General features: G+C 42.7%; 1 protein-coding gene across 1 annotated transcript in view; it reads left to right on the top strand.

Annotated features, from left to right (window-relative positions):
• The window catches only part of LOC118801301 (ankyrin repeat and fibronectin type-III domain-containing protein 1-like), a 60133-nt gene that overhangs the window by 21763 nt on the left and 14025 nt on the right, over positions 1-24345 (top strand). The window contains exons 4-10 of the mRNA XM_036561554.1: positions 12122-12326; positions 12614-12821; positions 15542-15739; positions 15964-16077; positions 16780-16877; positions 19965-20055; positions 23338-23445. Of these exons, the coding sequence (XP_036417447.1) occupies positions 12122-12326; positions 12614-12821; positions 15542-15739; positions 15964-16077; positions 16780-16877; positions 19965-20055; positions 23338-23445 (1022 nt within the window). The remainder of the gene's footprint in view (positions 1-12121; positions 12327-12613; positions 12822-15541; positions 15740-15963; positions 16078-16779; positions 16878-19964; positions 20056-23337; positions 23446-24345) is intronic.

The following is a 24345-nucleotide window of genomic DNA, read 5'->3' as shown; positions in this document are numbered from 1 at the left end:
CATTCAGTTCTTAAACATGATGGGCTGGGCTGTTTTTCAGGGTTTGGGCTCTCAGTTCCAGTGAAGGGTGATGTTGATGCTGCAGCACAAAGACATTTTACACAGTTATCTCCTTCCAGCTTTGTGTCAGCAGTTTGGGGAAGAGCCTTTCCTGTTCCAGCAGGACTGAGCCCCTGAGCACAAAGCAGCTCCATAAAGACATGGAGTGACCAGTCTGGTGTAGAGGAACTCCAGTGGCCCTCACAGAGCCCTGACCTCAACCCCACTGAACACCTTTGGGATGAACTAGAACATCGATTGAGAGCCAGAGCCTCTCGTCCAACATCAGTGTCTGACCTCACAAATGCTCTTTAGACTGATTGGACACAGATTCCCACAGACTCTCTCCAACATTTTGTAGAAGCTTCCCAGAAGAGTGGAGGCTGTTACAGCCACAAAGGGGAACGTCATATTAATGTCCATGGTTTTGGAATGGGACGTCCAACAAGCTTATATAGGTGTGATGGTCAGGTGTCCACATATTTTTGGCCATATAGTGTAGCTGTCCTGATCCCAAGGTAGTCGGAACTGCATACATGTAAAGGTAACGTGACTGGCTTGGCTACGTTCATTGTAATTCGTCATCTGCACTCCTTCCACAACTTTTAATATTGTTCCTGCCTCACTCATTAAACAAGTTATTTTTAAGCACTGGCGCGTATTCAAATGGAAGCTTATGAAAAGCAATTTTCCATCTTTAGAAGACACCACACAGACCTCCCTCCATCCAATTATTTTTGACTGCAAAATGTTTTATTAACCCCTTAAATGGCCAGGGCCCACCGGTGTGCACAAAGTTCTATTTGCACTGAAGACCCTGTATGCCTGGGACTTTAAGGGGTTAAGCATTAAACACAGCACAGCCTTAGACTCCACCTACTCTGATCTGACACCACACCAGCCTGATTTAAATATGTAAATATTGCACAAGGTAATGAAATCTGATCAGTATAATTCTGTAAGCTTGTCTTGATAAGATAATGATGATCAGATCACAGTGATCAGATGTGAATGATTAGCATACAGGGCCACAGACTACTACAGCTTATGTGTTGGACATTCGTACATAAAGTGCTTACACTGCAGACTGTTACTGCAAGCATTACAGATACCCTTTACCAAACGGATAGACAATTCATTTACTTGGTTGATCATTTGTATAAGAGAGTTATATGTTTGTTTACCCTCTGCAGCTTACTGACTTACTGACTTGTGAATGCGAAATCTAGAACTATTGGAATGTGTTTGCATCACACACCTCACCTAGAATTTAGCTTGGTAACAATATAGGCTCAGTGCCTGTTCTCTAGATTCCGTGTATCTGGGCTACACTGCCGCTCTGTAACACTTTAACCTGTCAACACGAGAGACAAAATGAAAAATCAAGAGGTTCAGAGTTGGACTGTGTGAAACAGGCTGTGTAAAATATCCCACATCATCAAACACTAAAACCACACGCTTGCGTTCAGATCCAGTGTTTGGATGTAACTGTAGTTTGGCACTTCCTTATTTTTGAGTGTATGGCTTATCAAATCTTCTTTGAACTCGCAGAAATAAAAAGGGGATCTTGTGTATTCCTGAGAAATCCTCAGCTGTAGTTTTAAACCACTCAGACCTGAGAACTAATAGGTTTTCTCATCCGGTATTTGTGGGTCCTGTCCAGCTATCCAGTCCATCAGTCTGTAATGTCAGTCAGTGTGGAGGCCTTAAGGGAAGCTGAGGTCATTAAGGATCTGTGCTACTGACTCCAGATGTTGAGGAAAGTCCTGCAGCAGAGGGAAAGCTGAACGAGTGGGCGGGTAACAGAACGCAAGACTGTATTCAGGTGGGAGTATCTGTCTGCGTACTTTCACGCAAGAATTTAATCCAATTATACTTATTGGACGTCCAGTAGAATCTGTCTTCAAGTTCCAGACTGCAGCCTGTGAGATGTTCAATTTAGGTCCACTAAGAACAGAAACTGATGGACTCTTCATCACTGCTTCAGATCACAGCACATTCACATCTGACCAATCTGACGTCGCACCGAATCCATAAGAGTGTCCGTCCACCCTCCCTCTGTCCTTACTTCTGAAACCAAAGACGTTGTCCTCCTCCTGCATGCTGCTGTTTAAAACCCAGAACCAAAGCAGCTCTGGCCTTTTCCCGCACGCATATCACTGTTCAAAATGTTGACTAGATGGGACTGTCTTGTGGAAAATGTTCTGGAGAACATGTTGTGGAACAAGCAAGAGTTGCTGTTTGTTATTGCCTGAAGCTTTTCGATCAGAGGTCAGGTTGTCATCAGTGTAATCTTGGACTGCACTTGGAGATAGAACTTGAGGTGGACCACATATACACCGCCATATGAGGCAATGATCAATAGCAAGGATGAAATAAATGGCACTCAAAGGACATTCACTCCTATGCCAAATTACAGAAGTACAGGTTTAGAGAGATCTTTATCACAGATGAAGAACTGAGTCAATGTACACATACTTACTCCTCATATAGATGTAGGGTATAGATACTGGGAATGCTGGTCATTCAAAGATGCCAGTATGAAAAAATGGAAAATGTCCTTTTAAGCTAATGTAAATGTCAAATGTAAGCGTGTCATTGAAGTGATCTTACAAGCCAAATTGGTCTAGTACTAAAACCATAGTACTGCAGTAGTGCTGATGGAAAACCTGGCCACTGCCAGCAGATCGTACAACTGAATTCACCCAACAGTCTGAGCTCTAATTATACAGGCTAGATTTTCCTTGTGTCCTCATTATTTATTTATTTTTTTTTACATTAAATAAATTAAAGTGACCACCAGAGTTCTTCTTAGGTCATCAGTAATTTTTGGCAGACACTATCACCATGGCAACATTTATTGTTGGCAACACATAAGGCATTTTTCCAACAAATAAGCACAGCTTAGCCCGCTCCACTGTTTCCCCTGACTGTGGGAACTTAGCTGAGCTGAACTTAGAGGATGCTGACCTAACTAGTGGTAGGTAGTTGTAGACATAGTTGTTAAAGTAACTAGGCAGTAAATGTGAGGGAGTGTTCTGTTTATATATTCTGGTTTTGGTCTAAGTGGTTTATTCTGTAGTGATTTAGCTACAGTGAAGTAGGTTAGCTGTGGTTGTCATGCTCATTATAATCTCTTCTATCTCTGAGATGTAATGCTTGCTAGCGACCCCCCAAGACTATAACCAGGACCCCCTTAATTGAAACTCCGGCTACTGATCTGTGTAGATCGAAAAGGGAAACATTTGGTGGATTCTTTAGTCTAGTTCTTTAAGTCTCTGGCTCTTTCTGCTGCTTTATCTGTTCTTCCCTGTTAATAATGTCATCTCTTAGTGCTGTTTTTGCATAAAGAATCTAACAAAGATGAAAAGTCAAACTAAAAATTGAGTTTGTCTCACAAGCTACCTTTTAGAACAAGAAAACACACAAATAGGAATATATGTCACACATCAGTTGTGCTTTATCTTTACCCTGATTAAACAAATAATGATCTCACAAAAAACTCATCCAACAATAATAGAAGCCTTGTGCATCTTTTACACAGTGATAGAAAACAACACGATAGCTCACAGAAAGCTCTATTCCTACAAGCCAGTATTCAGTCTGGCCAATGTGGGCAGTGCACACCCAGTAACTCCTCTGGCAGCAGGTTTATACGAGCATAAAGTCCCATCATCAAATTCTCAGAATGGCGCATCAGCGAGACGCTCGGTTCCATAGGGTGAAAGACCAGTCTTTAAAAATAAACATGTTCATTAATTTCCTCAGACTCAGCAGACGCCTTTTATTTATCTGAGTCATATCTTCATACCCATTATACTCAAATACACCACGCATGCGTGTGAAGCGCGGGGCTGTACAGCGTTCGATTCCTGCACTAATGTTATCTATATGTCGGCTGTTCTCGTATATATAGGTGGAAAGTGGTTGCTATGTAAAGATCTTTGTGGTGACAAGCGGAGCGGTCAGAATAGCTTTGAAATGGACATTCCATCTGATTAGCTCTCATACCGCTGCCCGCACGCGCCAGTGTGAGTGTGTGTGAGGGGTCGTAGGGTTAGACTGGCTCCACTTGGCCTAGTAGTAGATAAGAGGGGTTAATGTTGACCCTGGTAACACACACACAGCAGTAATACCGCCCTCAGTGCCCCCTCCCACTGCCCCCACCTCACTTACTGTCAGACCCTGTTACACACACACACACACACACACACACACACACTCCCCCTGTGAATTGGTCCAGTCTGCCTGCCTCCAGCCTGTCTGGTGCCAAGAGTCAGGTTTCAGTTCCTTCTGAGAGAGACACATATAGAACCCAGAGAGAACCCCAGAGAGAGAGAGACAGCTCTCTATTCTCTCTCTCTACCTCTACTCTCTCTGCCAGGGCTGGCTCCAGCCTTTTGGGGGCCCTAAGCAGGATTTTTCTGGGGGCTCCCCGTCTTGCTAGAAAATGCACTGCAAAATGGTGCTAAATAAAACACTGTCCACCACAAACTGTTTACATTATATACATTTGTAAAAGGGTAATTTGTGTATTGCTGATGTTTGGATGTTCATTTGTGATTCTAAGTCTGAGTATCTAAACCTGAATTAATCTCAGTCTGAGTATCTAACCCAGAATTAATCTCAGTCTGAGTATTTAAACCTGAATTAATCTCAATCGGAGTATTTAAACCTGAATTAATCTCAGTCTGAGTATTTAAACCTGAGTTAATCTCAGTCTGAGTATCTAACCCAGAATTAATCTCAGTCTGAGTATCTAAACCTGAGTTAATCTCAGTCTGAGTATCTAACCCAGAATTAATCTCAGTCTGAGTATTTAAAGTTGAATTAATCTCAGTCTGAGTATATGACCCAGAATTAATCTCAGTCTGAGTATCTAAACCTGAGTTAATCTCAGTCTGAGTATCTAAACCTGAGTTAATCTCAGTCTGAGTATCTAACCCAGAATTAATCTCAGTCTGAGTATTTAAACCTGAATTAATCTCAGTCTGAGTATCTAACCCAGAATTAATCTCAGTCTGAGTATCTAAACCTGGGTTAGTCTCAGTCTGAGTATCTAAACCTGAATTAATCTCAGTCTGAGTATCTAAACCTGAATTAATCTCAGTCTGAGTATTTAAACCTGAATTAATCTCAGTCTGAGTATTTAAACTTGAATTAATCTCAGTCTGAGTATTAACCCGATATCTCAGTCTGAGTATACTGATAATCTCAGTCTGAGTATATAACCCAGAATTAATCTCAGTCTGAGTATCTAAACCTGAGTTAATCTCAGTCTGAGTATCTAACCCAGAATTAATCACAGTCTGAGTATCTAAACCTGAATTAATCTCAGTCTGAGTATCTAAACCTGAATTATTCACAGTCTGAGTATCTAACCCTATAATCCAGTCTGAGTATAACTGATTAATCTCAGTCTGAGTATCTAAACCTGAATTAATCTCAGTCTGAGTATCTAAACCTGAATTAATCTCAGTCTGAGTATCTAACCCAGAATTAATCTCAGTCTGAGTATCTAAACTTGAATTAATCTCAGTCTGAGTATTTAAACCTGAATTATTCACAGTCTGAGTATCTAAACCTGAATTAATCTCAGTCTGAGTATCTAAACCTGGGTTAGTCTCAGTCTGAGTATCTTAATTTGGATTAATCACAGCCTAGATAAAGTATCAATTGTTTTCCTAATAATAATAAAATATTTCTACATTTCTGAAAAAATATTTACATTTGAAATAGAAACAAAAATGTTGTGGAAGTTTCAGCAGTAAAATGATGAAGCTAAAACAACCAAACGTAGCTTCATTTAAGCTGAATAGAGAGCAGCCGGGGGCGCCTTGCTGCAGGATTTATTTTCTACTACATCTACTGACGGTGGTTGCTATGTTGTTACTTGGTCATTCCTATGGTATCCCAGATGGTTGCTAAGGTGTTGCTAGGCCATTGCTATGATATTCCAGGTGGTTGCTAAGGTGTTGCTTGCCTGCTTCTAGGGTATTACAGGTAGTTCCTAAGGTGTTGCTAGTCCGTTGCTATGGTATCCCAGGTGGTTCCTAAGGTGTTGCTAGGCCGTTGCTATGGTATCCCAGGTTGTTCTTGAAGTGTTGCTATGCCACTGCCTTGGTATCCCAAGTGGTCCCTAACGTGTTACTAGGCTGTTGTTATGGTATCCTAGGTGGTTCCTAAGGTGTTGCTAGGCCTTTGTTATGATGCCTGATACACTCACCAGCCTCTGTTGTAATACTGGGTAGGTCCAACTTTTGCTCTCACAACAGCCCGAATTCTTTATAGAATGAATTCAGAAATGTACTGGAAACATCCGTAGAGGTTGTTGTCCATGCTGATGCGCCTGCATCATGAAATTGCTGCGGATTTGTCAGTGGCACATTCATGTTGTGATTTCTCGTTCTACCATGTTCTCCCAAAGGTGCTCTATTGGATTCAGATCTGGTGACTGGAGAGGCAATTAAAGTATACTGAACTCGTTATGTTCATGGAACTAGTTTGAGATGACCTGTGCTGTAAGACAAACCCATCATCATGCTAGAAGTAGCCGTTAGAAGATGGTAAACTGACCATAGAGGGATGCACTTGGTCAGCAACTATACTCAGATAGGATGTTGCATTCAAATGATGGTTGATTGGTATTAGGGCATCCAATGTGTGCTTTAAAAACATCCCCCCACCATTACACCACCTCCACCAGCCTGGACTGTTGAAACAAGGCAGGTTGGGTCCATAAATCCATGCAGTGTAGACCGAATTCTGACCCCACCATCTGCGTGTTTCAGGAGAAATCTAGATTTGTCAGACCAGTGTACGTTTTTTTGATCTTCAGCTTCCAGTTTTGGTGATCCTGTGTCGACTATAGCCTCAGATTCCTGTTCTTGGCTTACAGGAATGGAACCTGATGTGGAGTTCTGCTGTTGTAGCCCATCCACCTCAAGATTGGGCATTTTGTGCATTCACAGATGCTTTACTGATCACCACTGTTAAAAAGAGGTATGTTTCAAGTTACTGTAGCTGGAAAGCTGGAACAGGTCTGTCCATTTATCTCTGACCTCTTTCATCAACTGTTGTTTGCTTCATTCTGTGTAAACTCAATGGACTGAGTAAAAATTCAGGATCAGCAGCTTCTGAAATACTCGACCATCTTGTTGGCACCAACAGTCATGCCATCCTCAAAGTCTCTTAGATCACATTTTCACTCCATTCTGAAGGTTGATGTGAACATTAATTGAAGCCCTTGACTCGTGTCTCCAGGATTTTATGCATTATACTGCTGCCACATGATTGGCTGATTGGATAGTTGCATGATTGAGCAGGTGCACAGGTTTTCTAGTAAAGTTGCCTGGCTCAGAAGTTTGAAAACTTATTCAACCTACAAAAATGTACTTGATGTTGTTGCAACTGTTGCAAACTGGTTTTATTTATATCGAAAAATTCACTGAGTAATATATTTTTCCAAGTCCATTAAATCACTGTTTTCTAATCTGGATAAACACAAATACATTGATGCAGCAGAGGATAGCTGGTCTGAACAAAGCTTTCCTAAAAATGAGTGGTCCTTTTTTCTGTCTGTGAACTTGGTTAACTGTTCAGTTGGATTCCTAAACAGAAAGCCATGGAGAAGATCAGTGGTAGAGAGGTACCTGGAGGATGCCGTAACACTTCTCGATTGTTCTGGTCCAGTCTGACCCCTGGTTACCCATAGAATGTATTGAATTTTCAGTGGTTAGTTTGATTTTAATTGGTTGTCTGATTGACTGGTTGGACAGCAGCAGTCCTGTGAAACTGACCAATGATGAGTGGAGTAGAGGGAGTTGATAACCTGCAGAAACAGATGAGCTACAGTCTATGACTGTACACCTCCTTAGTGGAGCTGTAAGGTAGGTGGGGCTCATAAAGTAACCAATCTGTATGTCTCATGTGGTGTTTCCCCTGTTTTTCTCTGTATGTTTGGATTGATGTGATGAGAAATTTCAATTAAACATGAATCTGATGATCATAGAGTGATCTGTGATATAAGTTACAGTACAGAGAGTTTCACACTGTAAATAAAACAGTAAATAATAACAGGTGTGATGAAGCGTGGGTCCTGACAGCAGTGTCAGTGTGTGTGTGTGGGGGTGTGTGTGTCAGTGTGTGTGTGTGTGGGTGTGTGTATGTGTGTGTGTAAAGCGGGAAGATGGCTAATGAAAGCATCTTTCCATTCAGGTGATTACCGGCAGTACGATGTGCCACTATTCATAGACTGATTTATATTTTGCCCACTGTGAGATTTTCCACTCTGCATTCAAATTCAGCCTCGGCACTTAAAACACGCCTCTTCAACTGCAGTGTGTGTGTGTGAGTGTGTGTGTGTTGTGTGTTGTGTGTGTGTGTACTCGTCTTTAGCTCTTTGTGAGGACAATGATATGTCATGATTATAGAACAACATTCTAGTTATGTGCAGTTTTGCTAATCCTTACAGGAAGGTTAGGGCTAGGTTTAGGTTTTGATTACTCAGGTTACAGTTAGGTTTAGGTTTGGATACTCAGGTTAAGGTTAGATTTAGGTTTGGATACTCAGGTTAGGTTTAGGTTTTGGGTACTCAGTTTAGGGGTAGGTTTAGGTTTTGGTTACTCAGGTTAAGGTTAGGACTAGGTTCAGGCTTTGGTTTCTAGATTGTCAAAAATGAATCAATAACAACATCAATAAATGGCAAAATGCTACATTATTTGATTCCCTTCTGTTTTGAGTGATATGAACTCATTCAGCCAGTCTCAGCTGTCTCTGGTGTTGGCTTGGCAACAACCAAGCTGGCAGTGTCCCAGCAAATAGAACATTGTGACAAACATCAGGATTAGTTTGCCCTCTGCTTTGTCATGGACAATGTTAGGATCTCCAAAATCAGCTCAAACTGGACTAAAGACATCTGTGTTATATTTGGAAAAATGTCAGTTTCTGAATTAAGCGAGAAAGCTGTCCATGCTGCTTTCACTTTAGCAGAATGGAAAGTAGCCTGCACAGTGTTAGAGGTTTTTCATTTCATTTAGTTTTATGGGATGAAAAAGGTATCCTTTTGCATTTAAGGACATTCCACCTGTTTGTCTGTTTTAGCATGAATAGCACAGCAAAATTTCAAACAAACTGTACACAAAATCTACAATGTGCACATTTTCGATACCTGAAAAAGTTACTTTTTTAGTTTCACATTTTCACATTAATACAGAAGTCAGAAGTCCTCACAAATATAGCAGCACCAATACAAAAGTGAGTGACGCCAGATACACACACAAACACACTCCAGACATATTTGGGGACTTGTGTGTGTGTAGCGGCTGTTAGCATGTGCTATACTGGTTTCTTTTGTCTTTCTCTCTTTATCCCCCTTTCTTTCATCCCTCTCTCTTTCATCTGCTCATTCTTTAGGCCGTGTGTGTGTGGAGTGGTCATTCTTTAGCTCGTGAGCGGCTGTGTGTGTGTGTGTGTGTGTGAGGGTTTAAGCCTGTAGATTTAACCCAGTCTTTGAAACTGATCTCCACGGCCACAAATACACACTCTTTTATCTCTCGCTGCACATACCTGCCTTTTCTAAAATAAACTCTCCATTATCACTGAACACACACAGCAGGGTGGGGACAGTGTGTGTATGTATGTGACTTGTATGTACGTGCAGACTGTTAGCCTGTGGTGGAAAGTTCCAGTTTTTCCATCCCGCTGTCTGCCAGGCCTGCTCTGCTTTACTGTTACGCTTATGCATCCATTTACAACGTTGCCCCATCGCATCCCATTCACTGCAGAGCTCTGCCGCATCACGCGGTGCATGATGGGCTGTGGTACAGTGGGATCTGCTTCGCTGCACGACAAGAAAGTTCAGCAGATTTCAACTTTATGTAAATGAGTGTGGCTGCATCATTGGATTTAGCCCGTCTGGTTTTTGTCATGAATGGCAAACGTAACTTTCTCAGAAATTAAAGAAACAATGTCTCTTTCTCTTCTTTGAATCCCTTTTTTACATAATCGTGTTTTTTACATAATCAGTTTTACATAATCATGAAAATATTAGCTTCAAAACAGAACTTTCAACAGGGAAGATTTGGACTGGATAACGTTTAAATGGTTTGAGTGGGAAGGCAAAGCTAAGATCATACAGAGCTCGTATGTCACTTACTAAGGCAGCCAGCTTGCTAGTGAGATTCCAGCTTGTGTGATGAGGCATTTGAAAATTAGAAAAGCATAAAAAGCACAGGCATGTATTTTCATGTCATTGTAAACCTCTGGGCAACAGCAAACAGTGTATCAGATTGTTCACTGCTCCAGATGTGTTCTAGATATTCCTTCATTTCCATAACAACATAGAAACGCGCACCAGTGACAAGCAGAGAGTTCTGACTTGGTGGAATGCAATAAGAAAAAGTGCAAATGGACACATAGTGTGACGGTACAGTACTGAAAAATAGTACAAATAAGCATTTAAAACACTGACATGCTGAAACAGTGTCCATCAAACCTGCTCCTGGAGATCTACCTACCTGCGGACTTCAGCCCCAGCCACACCTACCTGATCAGTCCAGTTACTGCCTTCAGTAGTTCTTGATCAGCTGAGCGAGGTGTGTTTGATTTGGGTTGGAGGTGTATCTTCAGGAGTTGGGCTGTGACCACTAATTTGAACAAATGTAAAAGTTTGTGGCCGATACGCCCCTCTACCTATTAATGAGCTAAACATGGCATCTGTGAGAGTAATTTGGATAGGATTTGGTGGGGCTTATGCTATGGATACACCCACACTCATCTGGGTAGTATACAATTACAGAAACAAAGAATTACAACCAGAGGAAGCAGAAAATATCACATTAAATTGATTCTTGACCTCAAAGTCACGTCAGCGTTCCTCCAGTCTTGCCAGCTAGGCTTCTGACTATCGGCAGAAACTTTGTTAGCTTATGAGGACCAGAACGGACTACTTTAACAGGAAGAGGCTGTTTGACTGACATTAAGTGACCAATCACCATCCATTGTTATTGTATGGCATACAGGGGCAGGGAATTTTCACACCACCCCCACAAGAAACAAAGTGGTATCCCTGCTGGCAATACAGTACAACATTACATTAATGCTTTTAAAAAAATATTTCAAAATCTTTTTTTAAATCAGTGATCATATTTCACTTTGAAAGGCTCGACTGTCATGGCTAAAGAAAAGGTGCTTCTGGTGCTAGCTGGCATTTAGCTCGATAAGCAAAACCTTTCCACACTGAATGGATAAAACCCACTGCACAGACACACAGGCTTGCAGAAAGCAGTTCAGAATGCAACTGACAAAATCCCACTTTTGGCCAGCTGTAACCCTCTGGGGTCCACAAATGTGCCCACGCATCAAATTCTCTGTTTCTGTATCTGTTCCTGTATCTTTGTGATGATCCAGCTCAGAAATCCAGTTCAAACACTTCCTGAATCTGTAGAGTCGCCCTTTCCATTCCATCTTATCACGAGATCATACGAGACTCACATCCGGAGTTATGAGCCTATGAAGAGGGGCTGAGATACACGTCATCTGCCTCTCACCGTGTGGAGCTGGTGGATTGGTGTGTCCGTCTACATTCTGTGTGAAACTGACCAATGGACACTCAGGAAATCACTAAGGACTGACCATCACGCCGGAAACCCTTCATTCTTCATTCAGTCCACATCGGAGACTCATGTGAAACGGCGTGCAGAGAGTTTACAGCTGCTGAAGCTGCTGCAGCGGTTTTGGAAAGTAGTGCTGAAGATAACGGAGCATTTAGATATGAAATTATATGAAGAGCCTTCAGAGGAGAGTTTAAGAAGATATGCACAAATCAAGAAAATGACCTCTGACCTCAGGTGATCGTGGATGTTAGAGTTGTCATTTTGTAAAGAGTTTGATAAGATAGGTATGCGAGGTAGCTAACACTAACCCACGGTCCAGCTCCTATTCAGTCAAGCAGTAATGGTTACGACCTTCTTTCCAAGTAATGTCTTCCCATGTTCCTCGATGCCTATTTTAAATAGTTTTGAGAAAGTACCTCTGTAGTCTTACTTCGGCTCTCTAATGAACAATCTCTTCCTCTCTTCAGGGCGGAGTGTAAGATGACTCAGCAGGTTCCAGAGTCGCGGGGGCCGATGGTGCGGAAGTGTTCCAGTGTGTCATGCTCATCACCCCCCAGCGCGGCCCGCAGGCTCTACAGGAACCTGTCAGGAAAATTCCGCACTAACCCTGGATCAGATGACACCGCGGCCGCTGGACGATCCGACAGGGAGCACATCCGCAAGGCCACCGCGGTGAGAAACATACACAACAACATACTACTGCTGTGCCCTGTGGTCAGATGAATAGGGTAGTGGACGTATAAGGATAGTTGAGTGTCATAAGGTACACAGAGAGTGGAAGAAGGTAGTTGTTTCTAATAAAGTGGCCAGTAGGTGGAAGTAGGTGTTTCTAATAAAGTGGACTTATATTGTAGATGTTTCTGATAAAATGTCCAATGAGCAAAGGTCAAGGTAAGCTATCAGTGGCTGACAGTGTTGGTCATAATGCTGTGTGTGTGTGTGTGTGTGTGTGTGTGTAGCTGCAGGGTAACGGTGTGTTGTTTGAGGCAGTGGAGCAGCAGGATCTGGAGCTGGTGCAGACTCTTCTGAAGGAGTTCAGCGCTGAGGAACTGGACCTAAACACTCCGAACAGCGAGGGGCTACTGCCACTGGACATCGCCATACTCACCAATAATGTCCCAATGGCCAAAATACTGCTGCAGTCAGGAGCTAAAGAGAGTCCACACTGTGAGTAACACACACACAATACTTCTGTTTTTTGCTGCACTGTACTGTATGTTTATCTGCATTTATTCTAAGAATATCTGGTGTTTTTATGAGCAATAACACATTTACTGCCCTGATAAGTTGTTTTAAATAATGTGTTTACGTGCTTTAGACCCCTTCCCAGTGCTGTTTATTTTAAGTGGACCTAATAAAATGGACAGTGAGTGGAGATACAGGGTAGACGTACCTAATAAAGTGAACAGTGAGCGAGCACAGTGGCACATATAGAATAATGTGTGTAACCTTATGTAGGTTTGAACAGGTCCTCAAACAGACAGTGTGTTTTCTTATATTTGTCCTGAATTTGAACCACAGAAACCCACACACACACACACACACACACACACACACACACACACACACACACACACACACACACTCCCTCCCTCTGCCGTCTCTGCAGCGCTGCCGTGGCTCATATCAAAGCCCTAATCAAACTCCATATGAGCAGCACTTACATCAAAGGAAAGAGTGTGAAACACACACACACACACACACACACACACACACACACACACACTTCAGTCGGTGCTTTCAGCAGTGTCGGCTACACCAGCGCCAGCGTTCCTGCTGTAACACACCACCATATTGAGAACATATTGTGCCTTTGGCAATTAATGTCACACACACAGCTCTGCTCGTCTCCGTCTCACACTCACACGTATACACACCACCGTCGGGGTTGTTCACACACTGTGATCCAGCGCTCTGTTCTGGCTGGCAGTCCTCCAGTCTGAGTAACACAGACGTGTTGATGGTGTTTATTTATTTGTTTACAGTGATAATGTTTATCAGCAGCTGAAACCTCACACTTCTGTTTTGTACAGTGATCCATAATAGCACTCCTGAAAGATTAGTCTGACATTATAATAACACATTTCTTATGTATATTACACCCAAGGGTGCTTTACGATAGTGGTAAAGTACACAAACAATCAACAAAACAACCCACAAAACACACAGAGCTCCCCGCTGGGAGGAGGAAACTCCCCCCCAGACCACAGCGCAGAGTCACTTAGCTGGCCCAAAAAAAGTCCTTAGCCATAGAGAAAGGTCCCTCTCATCCCAGGAGGCCGAATAGCTGTGGTGTGGCAAAGCTCGGAGGGCTGGTCCAGTGAGCCTCATACCAGCAGTGTAGCATCACTCAGACAGCCGGCCCAGTGAGCCTCGTACCAGCAGTGTAGCATCACTCAGACAGCCGGCCCAGTGAGCCTCGTACCAGCAGTGTAGCATCACTCAGACAGCCATCCAGTGAGCCTCGTACCAGCAGTGTAGTGTTGCTCAGACAGCCAGCCCAGTGAGACTCGTACCAGCAGTGTAGTGTCGCTAAGACAGCTGGCCCAATGAGACTCATACCAGCAGTGTAGCATCACACAGATAGCTGCCCAGTGAGAATCACACCAGCAGTGTAGTGTCATTCAGACAGCCATCCAGTGAGTCTCGTACCAGCAGTGTAGCATCACTCAGACAGGCAGCCCAGTGAGTCTTGTACCAGCAGTGTAGCATCACTCAGACAGCCGTCCCAGTAAGACTCGTACCAGCAGTGTAGCTTCGCTCAGACAGCCGCCCAGTAAGCCTTGTACCAGCAGTGTGGCATCACTCAGAAAGCCAGCCCAGTGAGCCTCGTACCAGCAGTGTAACGTCACTCAGATAGCCGGCCCAGTGAGACTCATACCAACAGTGTTTTGTCGCTCAGACAGCCCAGTGAGTCTTGTACCAGCAGTGTAGCATCACTCAGACAGCCGGCCCAGTGAGACTCACCCCAGCAGTGCAGTGTCGCTCAGACAGACGGCCCAGTGAGTCTCGTACCAGCAGTGTGGCATCACTCAGATAGCCGGCCCAGTGAGCCTCAAACCAACAGTGTTTTGTCGCTCAGACAGCCGCCCAGTGAGACTCACACCAGCAGTGTAGTGTGGCTCAGACAGACTGCCCAGTGAGTCTCTTACCAGTAGTGTAGTGTCGCTCAGACAGCTGCCCAGTGAGACTCGTACCAGTAGTGTAGTGTCGCTCAGACAGCTGCCCAGTGAGACTCACACCAGCAGTGTGGCATCATTCAGACAGCCATCCAGTGAGACTCGTACCAGTAGTGTAGCTTCGCTCAGACAGCCAGCCCAGTGACCCTCGTACCAGCGGTGTGGCATCACTCAGAAAGCCGGCCCAGTGAGCCTCATACCAGCAGTGTAGCATCACTCAGAAAGCCGGCCAAGTGAGACTCAAAGCTGTGGTGTAGCGTGACTCAGGCAGGTGGCCTGGGAAGTCTTCAAGCTACAGTATATCATTGCAACCAGCAACGATAGCAACCAGCCTAGTGAGCCTTGAAGCTGTGATGTAGAGTCGCTCAGACGGACTGCCTGGGAACCCTCATAGCTGCGTTATAGCTTCACTCAAGTAGCCGGCAAATCATCAGAACATACACATAAACAATAACAGACAGTACACAAACAAAACCGTAGTATAAAGAGACAGCAGAGGAAAATACATGATTCTGTACTTCTCCTCTGTTTTTAACATGCCCTCGCTGACTTGCCCTCCTTATCAGGGTATCCCCTACAAGATTGGTGGTTAGTGGTTCCATGACCCTCTAGCTGTAACTGTCACTGTCACTGTCTGATATTATGTGGCACAGATGCAGTGTGTTTTAACTGTATTGAGATGCAGTGTTTGTGTGTGTGTTTGTGCAGTTGTAAGTCCAGAGAGCCGTGCTGTGCACCTGGCCGCTCTGGTGCAGGAGGCGGAGCTTCGGGTGTCTGAACTTGTTGCCCAGGTAACAGGGGCAGGGCCAGCAGAGAGGGAGGAGTCAGACAGGGAGAGACAGCTGAAGGCCTGGGAGTGGAGGCTCCGCCTTTATAAACGCATGCAGACTGGATACACACACGCCAGTGAGTAACACACGCACACACACACACACACACACACACGCGCACACACACACACACACACACACACACACGCACACACGCACACACACACACACACACACACAACAAACTGAGAGATACACAAAAATTTGTGAAACACGCAAATGTGCATGCATACAGGCTCAGAGTTACTGATTGAGTATGTGTGTGTGTGTGTGTGTGTGTGTGTGTGTGTGTGTGTGTAGGCCCCCCAGACCCCCCCAGCAGAGTGTGTGTTTGTGTGACCAGCTCCTCCAATCTCAGAGTTCAGTTCCAGGAGCCGCTCTGCCTCAACTCCGCCGTCGTCACCAAATATCGCGGTCAGTAACATTTAACCCCTCACCTTTAACCCTACACAAACAAGAACCCCCCAGTGTGATATTACCCCACACACTTTCTGAGACTCAACTCCTGTCAGCTTTGGAACACTGCCAGATTTTCCATTATTGTTAAAAACAGAAAGTAGTGCTGATAAAGACAGAGATATTAGTGCTGATAAAGACAGAGATATTAGTGCTGATAAAGACAGAGATATTAGTGCTTATAAAGACAGATTTTAGTGCAGATAAAGACAGAGATATTAATGCTAATAAAAACAGATATTATTGCTGATAAAGATAGAGATATTAGTGCTAACAAAGACAGATACTAGTACTTCTAAAAACAGAGATACTAGTGCTAATGAAGATAGAGATATTAGTGCTTATAATAACGGAGATATTATTGCAGATAAAGATAGAGATATTGGTGCTGATATAGATATTATTAATGCTGATAAAGACAGGGATATTAATCCAGATAAATATAAAGATATAAGTGCTGATAAATGTAGATGTGCTGATGAAGACTGAATTATAGATATACTATTGATAGATAAAAAAGACTTTGTTCTGTATTTAGATCCTTTATACCATAAAGTTTTTATTGAAATATTTCCAGTGATTTCATTCTTTTTCGGTGTGTCTCTGTTTACGTGTGTGTGTGTGTGTGTGTGTGTGTGTGTGTGTGTGTGTGTGTTTCAGTGGTGTGGAGTAGTTCTCCATCCTTTTCTCCTCCACTGGGTGAGCTGGTTGTTGAGGACACAAGTCTACTGCAGTGTGACATCACAGGACTAACAGCAGTGAGTACACACACACACACACACACACACACACACACAAACACCCACACTTATACACACTCATATTCACTCACATACATACTCAAGTATACTCACACACTGTTACAGACAGGTACAAACACATTTACTATCACACACATTCATAAACACTACCACACATACAAGTTTGTGCATACAGTCAAACAAACCCACACACAGCAACACACACTATTACACAGAGCTACTCACTAGAACCTGCTACACACTCCTACAATCAGACACAGTTAACCACTACACACGAATACACATCACTGTACACTAATGCACAGCACTTAACACTGTTCTACACTCTAGATGGTGCTGTAAAATAGAAAAAAACTGGGTCATTCTACAGAAACGTCCACTGTTCTGTCTCTCCATAGGAGTCACTGGTGTTACTGATCCTCATTGGTGTTCCACATAATAAAGGAACACCAGAGACATTTTAATGAACAATGCATTTTACTAAACGGCTACAGAGCATCAAACCACATGTTGTCAATCATGGAAAATCCACTAAAATATGGAATTTAATCCATTTGGGTTCTGTTTTTTCACAGTTACCTCAGAATAAAGTCGGTCACACCAGTGACTTCAGCTAAAAGCTTCATATGAAATCATGAGCTAAATGAGAAAATCTCTGATAACTGAAAGACACAGTGGACTCACCATGAGCTTTTCTTCATAGATCAACAGAAAACAGGTAAAGGGAAGCCAAGTGATTTAAATCGTATATTCCATAGTCATGTATAGATTAGTGCAGTTAAAATTGCAGAAAAACATGTTTTTAACTTCAAAAATATGTCCTCAGCCTTCACACACGACTGTGAGGACGAGCTCTTCTGTGGTGCTTGAATTCTATATAATTGATTAAAAACCAATTTTGCTAAATTGAGGCTCAGGAAGGTGGAATTGTTAAAATAACTTATTGTTTTCTTTTAAAATATAAATAAATTGTAACCCTAACATGTTTTTAAGTGTAATATATCTGTAAACGCTAGGGACACAAAAATGGACGTTTCTGTAGAATGACCCAACTACACACTATAACACACCATTTACCACTATGACACCATTACTTCACAACTAAACACTAAATAGACAGTAAATGCCAGGGCATATTATTACACACAGCTACACACCACTATACACTATGCATTCATCCCATCGAGCACTATTACACATCACAATATTCTGTTACAACCAGCTACACACTATTACATAGAACTACTCACAGTTACGCACCAATTCATAGTATTTGATTACATCATTAAGAAGACCTCGTCTCCATGTTGGTGGGTGGGCTGTAACTGGGCTCTGATGGAGCTCAGCTCATCACCATTACTGCAGATACAGCCCTGCAGGAGGATAAACACCAACAACACAGACCAGAATGACCACAAACACATGAACAGATATGAGGACACTTTAAATACGTCTCCAGAAACACTACAAGGAGAAGATCAGCTGATTGGTGGATCTGAATAACCTGCACATCTGCAGAGTTCAGAACATTCCAGTGTGAGATTTTATAAAAACTAATAAAAGTGGCTACAAAACTGACAAAAAAAAAAAGAAAAAATAAGAAGATGAAGCTTCTTATTCACCAGAGTCTCATCTGGATTTTCCGTTCCACCTTAAATGGAGCTGCAGTTACACTGAGGTGCCCTAAACGTAGAATGAATTACAAAAGTTGGCGAATATGAATCAACGTCAGTTACCTCAATAAATGCATTAATTTACTCAATAAATGCTTCTTAATCAACAAACCCCTCAGACTTTTTCTTGGAGGTGATTAATGAGCAGCTAACGAGCAGCACAGCAGAGCAGCTGTTGATCGCGTCTCACTGGCTGATCTAACGCCGTGTCCCAAACCACACACTTCTGTACTTCACTCACTGCACTAATGAGTGCACTTCTAATGGGATATGCACTATTTTCTGCATATTATTTAGTGATCCAGTGGTTTGGGACGTGAAAATAATAGCACAGTGGGAATCTCAGCCGTTTAGATTTAGTCATCTAATTACTGTCAATAAACACTATTACACAACTACACACTAATACACATCACTGTACACTGCTACATAAAGCTGTGCACTATTACACACCATTCAACACTAATACACACCACAACACACTATTTCACATAAACACACACTGTTTCATACAACTATGCATGAATATGGACTACTAAAGTTTAATACACCTCACTACACTTTATTACATAACACCGTACACCATTACACACCACGCTGCACATGGATGAACACACTTCTTCACACCACTGCATACCAGACACAACTACACACCATTTAACAACATACTAATGCACACCACTATATATACATCACACAACGCTATTCATTATTACAAACCAATACACACTAATGTACTCCACTACACACAATTACATACAACTACACACTATTGCACACCAAAGAACATTAACACACACTACTGCAATTACACATTATTAATAGAGGCTGCGGCACTTCAGATTTTTTAAGGTCAATAGTTACGTGATGAAGGTCAAGTTGACGTCAGCTAATTGCTGATGATGTCATGAAAACCACAGGATAAGGTAATGCTTCTCCACAGGTCAGTAGAGCCTGACACACCCTTTCCAATGAGCCCTAGACCGCGTTGTTGGCCTTAAGGGAATCGGAGATACAGAATCTCTCAAATTTGTGTCTGACGTTGGCGCACCCTGGGCGGCCCTGCCAAGACACTCGCCCACAACCAGGACAGAAGAGCCAAAGAAATTTGGAGTGCTGTATTTTGGTGAAAATAAGAGTAACAGGTCAGCAGAGTGTGCCGCGCCATTTCCAGTGAGTCCTGGATCTCATTGAGATACGGACCCCGGAATCACCAGCCTCCTCACCTGCTGTCTTCTCTGAGGCGCCTGTGTTGTTAGTGTCATAATCACGTGATCAGCAACTCGTCAGCATCTAGATTAAAGCATCATCGCTGAGCAGTAAAGTCGACTAATCTGTGGAACAACTCCTTATTCCACACCAGTGAGCAGCACTCCGAACTCTGCACATTAACTGTGTCTGTGTGTTTTAGGGTGTCCCCTACTACGTCCAGGTGTTTGCTTACAACATGAAGGGATGGAGCGCACCTCAGGCTTCTGTACCGGCCTGCGCTACTCCATCCAGTGAGTACGCACTCACACACACACACTCACACACACACACACACACACACAACCACACAATATACACACATACACACTCATGCACACACACACACACACACACAACCACACAATATACACACATACACACTCATGCACACACACACACATACGATACACATATACACACAAATGCACACATTCTCACGCACCACACACGTTATCAGCTCTTTCAAGGTTGTGTTCCTCTTCATACTCGTATGCTGTACATGTGTAGTGTGTGTGTGTGTATGTGTGTGTGTGTGTGTGTGTGTGTGTGTGTGTGTGTTGAGAGTGTGTGTTCGTTTTTGTTTTCGTTCTTGGCCTTTGGGGTGTAATATTTGTATCCTTGTTTTTATGTTTGTGAAGACAGGCGATCTTTCTCTCTCTGGCGTTTTAGGTGTGTGTGTGTGTGTGTGTGTTGTGTGTGTGTGTGTGTGTGTGTGTGTGTGTGCTAATTTAGATGTGTGTGTTTGTGTTTTCCATTTCAACTCCCACTGGAAATATTTGCATGTCTATGAGAGGGCCGTAAAGTAGCAGACAGAACGGCTCTTATACACCAGCTCTCACACACACACACACACACACACACACACACACACACACACACACACTTCTCTCAGTCTTTCTCAAACTCGTGCGGACATACACTTCTGGTTCTCACACACAGGCGCATGCTTCTCGAATACACAACATTTTTCTTATGAGCTCCACGCATACACACACATGCGCACACACACTCACACACGCGCCGCACGCTCTGGCGGGTTGTTTGGCGTGAAGAGAGCGTCTGTATTGGGCATTCCGGGAATAGAGCGTGTGTCCCCTCCCCCCGCGGAGCCACCGGTACATCAGCCTGTTTACTGTGGGTCTGTATGCGAGTGTGTTAGTGTGTGTGTGTGTGAGTGTTTGTAGTGTGTGTGTGTGTGTGTGTGTTAGTGTGTGTGTGTGTGTGTGTGTGTGTGTACGTGTGTGTGTGTGTGTGTGTGTGTGCGTGTGTGAGTGTGTGTGTGTGTGTGTGTGTGTGTTAGTGTGTGTGTGTGTGAGTGTTTGTAGTGTGTGCGTGTGTGTGTGTGCGTGTGTGTGTGTGAGTGTTTGTAGTGTGTGCGTGTGTGTGTGTGTGTGAGTGTGTGTGTGTGTGTGTGTTAGTGTGTGAGTGTGTGTGTGTGTGTGAGTGTGTGTGTGTGTGTGTGTTAGTGTGTGTGTGTGTGTGTGTACGTGTGTGTGTGTGTGTGTGTGTGTGCGTGTGTGTGTGTGTGAGTGTTTGTAGTGTGTGCGTGTGTGTGTGTGTGTGAGTGTGTGTGTTAGTGTGTGTGTGTGTGAGTGTTTGTAGTGTGTGCGTGTGTGTGTGTGTGTGAGTGTGTGTGTTAGTGTGTGTGTGTGTGAGTGTTTGTAGTGTGTGCGTGTGTGTGTGTGTGTGAGTGTGTGTGTTAGTGTGTGTGTGTGTGAGTGTTTGTAGTGTGTGCGTGTGTGTGTGTGTGTGTGTGTGTGTGTTAGTGTGTGTGTGTGTGAGTGTTTGTAGTGTGTGCGTGTGTGTGTGTGCATGTGTGTGTGTGTTAGTGTGTGTGTGTGTGAGTGTTTGTAGTGTGTGCGTGTGTGTGTGTGTGAGTGTTTGTAGTGTGTGCGTGTGTGTGTGTGCGTGTGTGTGTGTGTGAGTGTTTGTAGTGTGTGCGTGTGTGCGTGTGTGTGTGTGCGTGTGTGTGTGTGTGAGTGTTTGTAGTGTGTGCGTGTGTGTGTGTGTGTGAGTGTGTGTGTGCGTGTGTGCGTGTGTGTGCGTGTGTGAGTGTGTGTGTGCGTGTGTGCGTGTGTGTGTGTGTGATACTCAGTGGATACTGAACGACTCACTGTGAGCTCACACTCCCTCTCTCTGAGAAATGGGTTGGTACTTTCAGGTGTGTGCATGTGCCCCGGTATTATAAGAATGATATGATGTTCTAGATAGGCAGAACCGTAGGTTTATATGAAGGGTTCTGTTCCAAAACATATGATACATTATAGACCACTTTCATGAGCGCTTTTTCTCCATAATCAAATGTGGGCTTTAGATCAGTGCTATATCATGATTAATGACAGCTTTATTGGAGAAATAACTGTGTGATCTACGTTTTACAGCTCTTAGCTTAAAAAAACTCGCTTTTGTAAAACTTGCTGATTGTAACATATTGAAAAAAAAATAAACATAACATTTGCCATAACTTTTGCTCAGGCTACATTTTATGTTTTTTTTCACTGTTAAACTCCACAAATACATTGAATAACTGAAAACTGCTTTCTTTAGGGTCACATTTTTAAATAAGACAAATGTGATTACATATTTCAATATTTCAATAAACTGACAGTCCTTTCATGTATGTAGATTACATGGATGCGGGTACGTTATCCCAGTCTAAGCAAAACCTCCAAAAAGGTAACTTTACAGGAGGAACAGAACATTTTTAACTTGTAATGGAGGTTAATGTAATGGAGGTTAATGTAATGGAGGTTAATGTAATGGAGGTTAATGTAATGTTAACATTTTTTCCAAGTGAGTCTGAAGCAGTTCTGATGGTTGGATCATTGTGAAAGTCAGATAGTCGAGCTGAGTCCTGTTAAAACAGTGCGCAGTGTTGCGGTCTGTCAGTTTCAGACGGTGAGAAACTGACAGCATTAATATGTGTGTGTTTGATGTGTGTTTCTTTTGTCTGTAAGATCAGACTCTGCCTCAAAAGGCCTTAAACCTCCTTATATTTATGACAGAGATTTTACTTCAAGTTTTACTTTAAATTTGAATCATTTCTGCATTTCTAGGTAATTTACAGACTTACAGAGTTCTACTAATTTACAGAAACTCTGACATACACGCATCCATGTACTACGCTCTCTCTCTGTGGTGCGCACTTGTGAACCGAGTTAAAAGCCGTGCTGAGTTCCTCTCCTTGTTGTGATGTCAGCACTTAAACCTTTGAAGTGTTTAAAGCACCTTTGGACCAAAAGAGCTTCACTATGAGCTTTTAACAACAATTTAAAAAGAAAAAATCAAATCAACAATTTAAAAACTGTCAAATCATTATTTCGAACCTGCTCTTTATACCATTGAGCTGTGGTAAGGCGAGGCCTACCCCAATAATCAGAAAGACTGATTATGATAAACTAAACTAATCCTTTTTATTACAGTGCAGTTTTGCATTGAAAAGTAACAGTGAGAAAAACACAACTGTGAAGAAGGCGAGCTGCTCAGACTTTACAGGAACAGTGTGTATACCTGTATATTCTCTCGCTCTGTAGGTTGGAGGGATGTGGACGGTCGAACACCGAGGCTGCGCGGCCTGCGGGAGGCGCTGGACCAGATCCTGGAGCAGATTAAGGAGGCGCACCAGCAGTGCGCGTGTCACGGTAAAATAAATCCTTCCAAATACACAGACGCCTGAGCGTGTCACTGTAAACGTATGAGAGAGTGAAAAACAGTGACCGTAAACCTGTTAACTCTAAAGTGGATCCAGATCTAATGTTTCTCACCCTTATAACCACGGAACTTACGTATTAGTTCCATAGTAGTTCCTCAATTATTCATAGTAGATACTGAATAATTCATAGTAGACACTGAATAATTCATAGTAGATACTGAATAATTCATAGTAGATACTGAATAATTCATAGTAGATGCTGAATAATTAATAGTAGATACTGAATAATTCATAGTAGATGCTGAATAATTAATAGTAGATACTGAATAATCCATAGTAGATACTGAATAATTCATAGTAGACACTGAATAATTCATAGTAGATGCTGAATAATTAATAGTAGATACTGAATAATCCATAGTAGATACTGAATAATTCATAGTAGACACTGAATAATTCATAGTAGATGCTGAATAATTCATAGTAGACTCTCAATAAGATGCACTGGAACTGTTGGTTTTTCAGCCTTACCAGTCACTGTAGGGACGAGGAATGTAAGTGTAGCAAATCAGTCATATTCACAGTTCCTGATCAGACTCTCAGAGCGATACATGCCCAGCACTGCCCAGAGTTTTCATCTTGGGGAGTCAGTGCTTGTGAGGGCCAATGAAATAAACCCATAATAGAAATAAAGGCTTTAGGCAGGTTTTAAATACAGTTTTTAAACATGTATTTTATAATACTATATTTTGTTACTAAAATACTTCAGACTTACAATTTAAAAAGCAAAATAAACAGTTGATGATTCATATATGGTATAAAAAATGTTTGTTCTGTCGCTGGGTGAGGAGGTGGGGTAGGGGAACTTTCTGGTGGGCCAAATGAGGCG

The sequence above is a fragment of the Colossoma macropomum genome, unplaced genomic scaffold (assembly GCF_904425465.1).
Source record: "Colossoma macropomum unplaced genomic scaffold, Colossoma_macropomum, whole genome shotgun sequence".
Taxonomy (NCBI): domain Eukaryota; kingdom Metazoa; phylum Chordata; class Actinopteri; order Characiformes; family Serrasalmidae; genus Colossoma; species Colossoma macropomum.
Note: the sequence above shows the minus strand (reverse complement) of the source record. Positions and strands in the feature narration are given on the sequence as shown.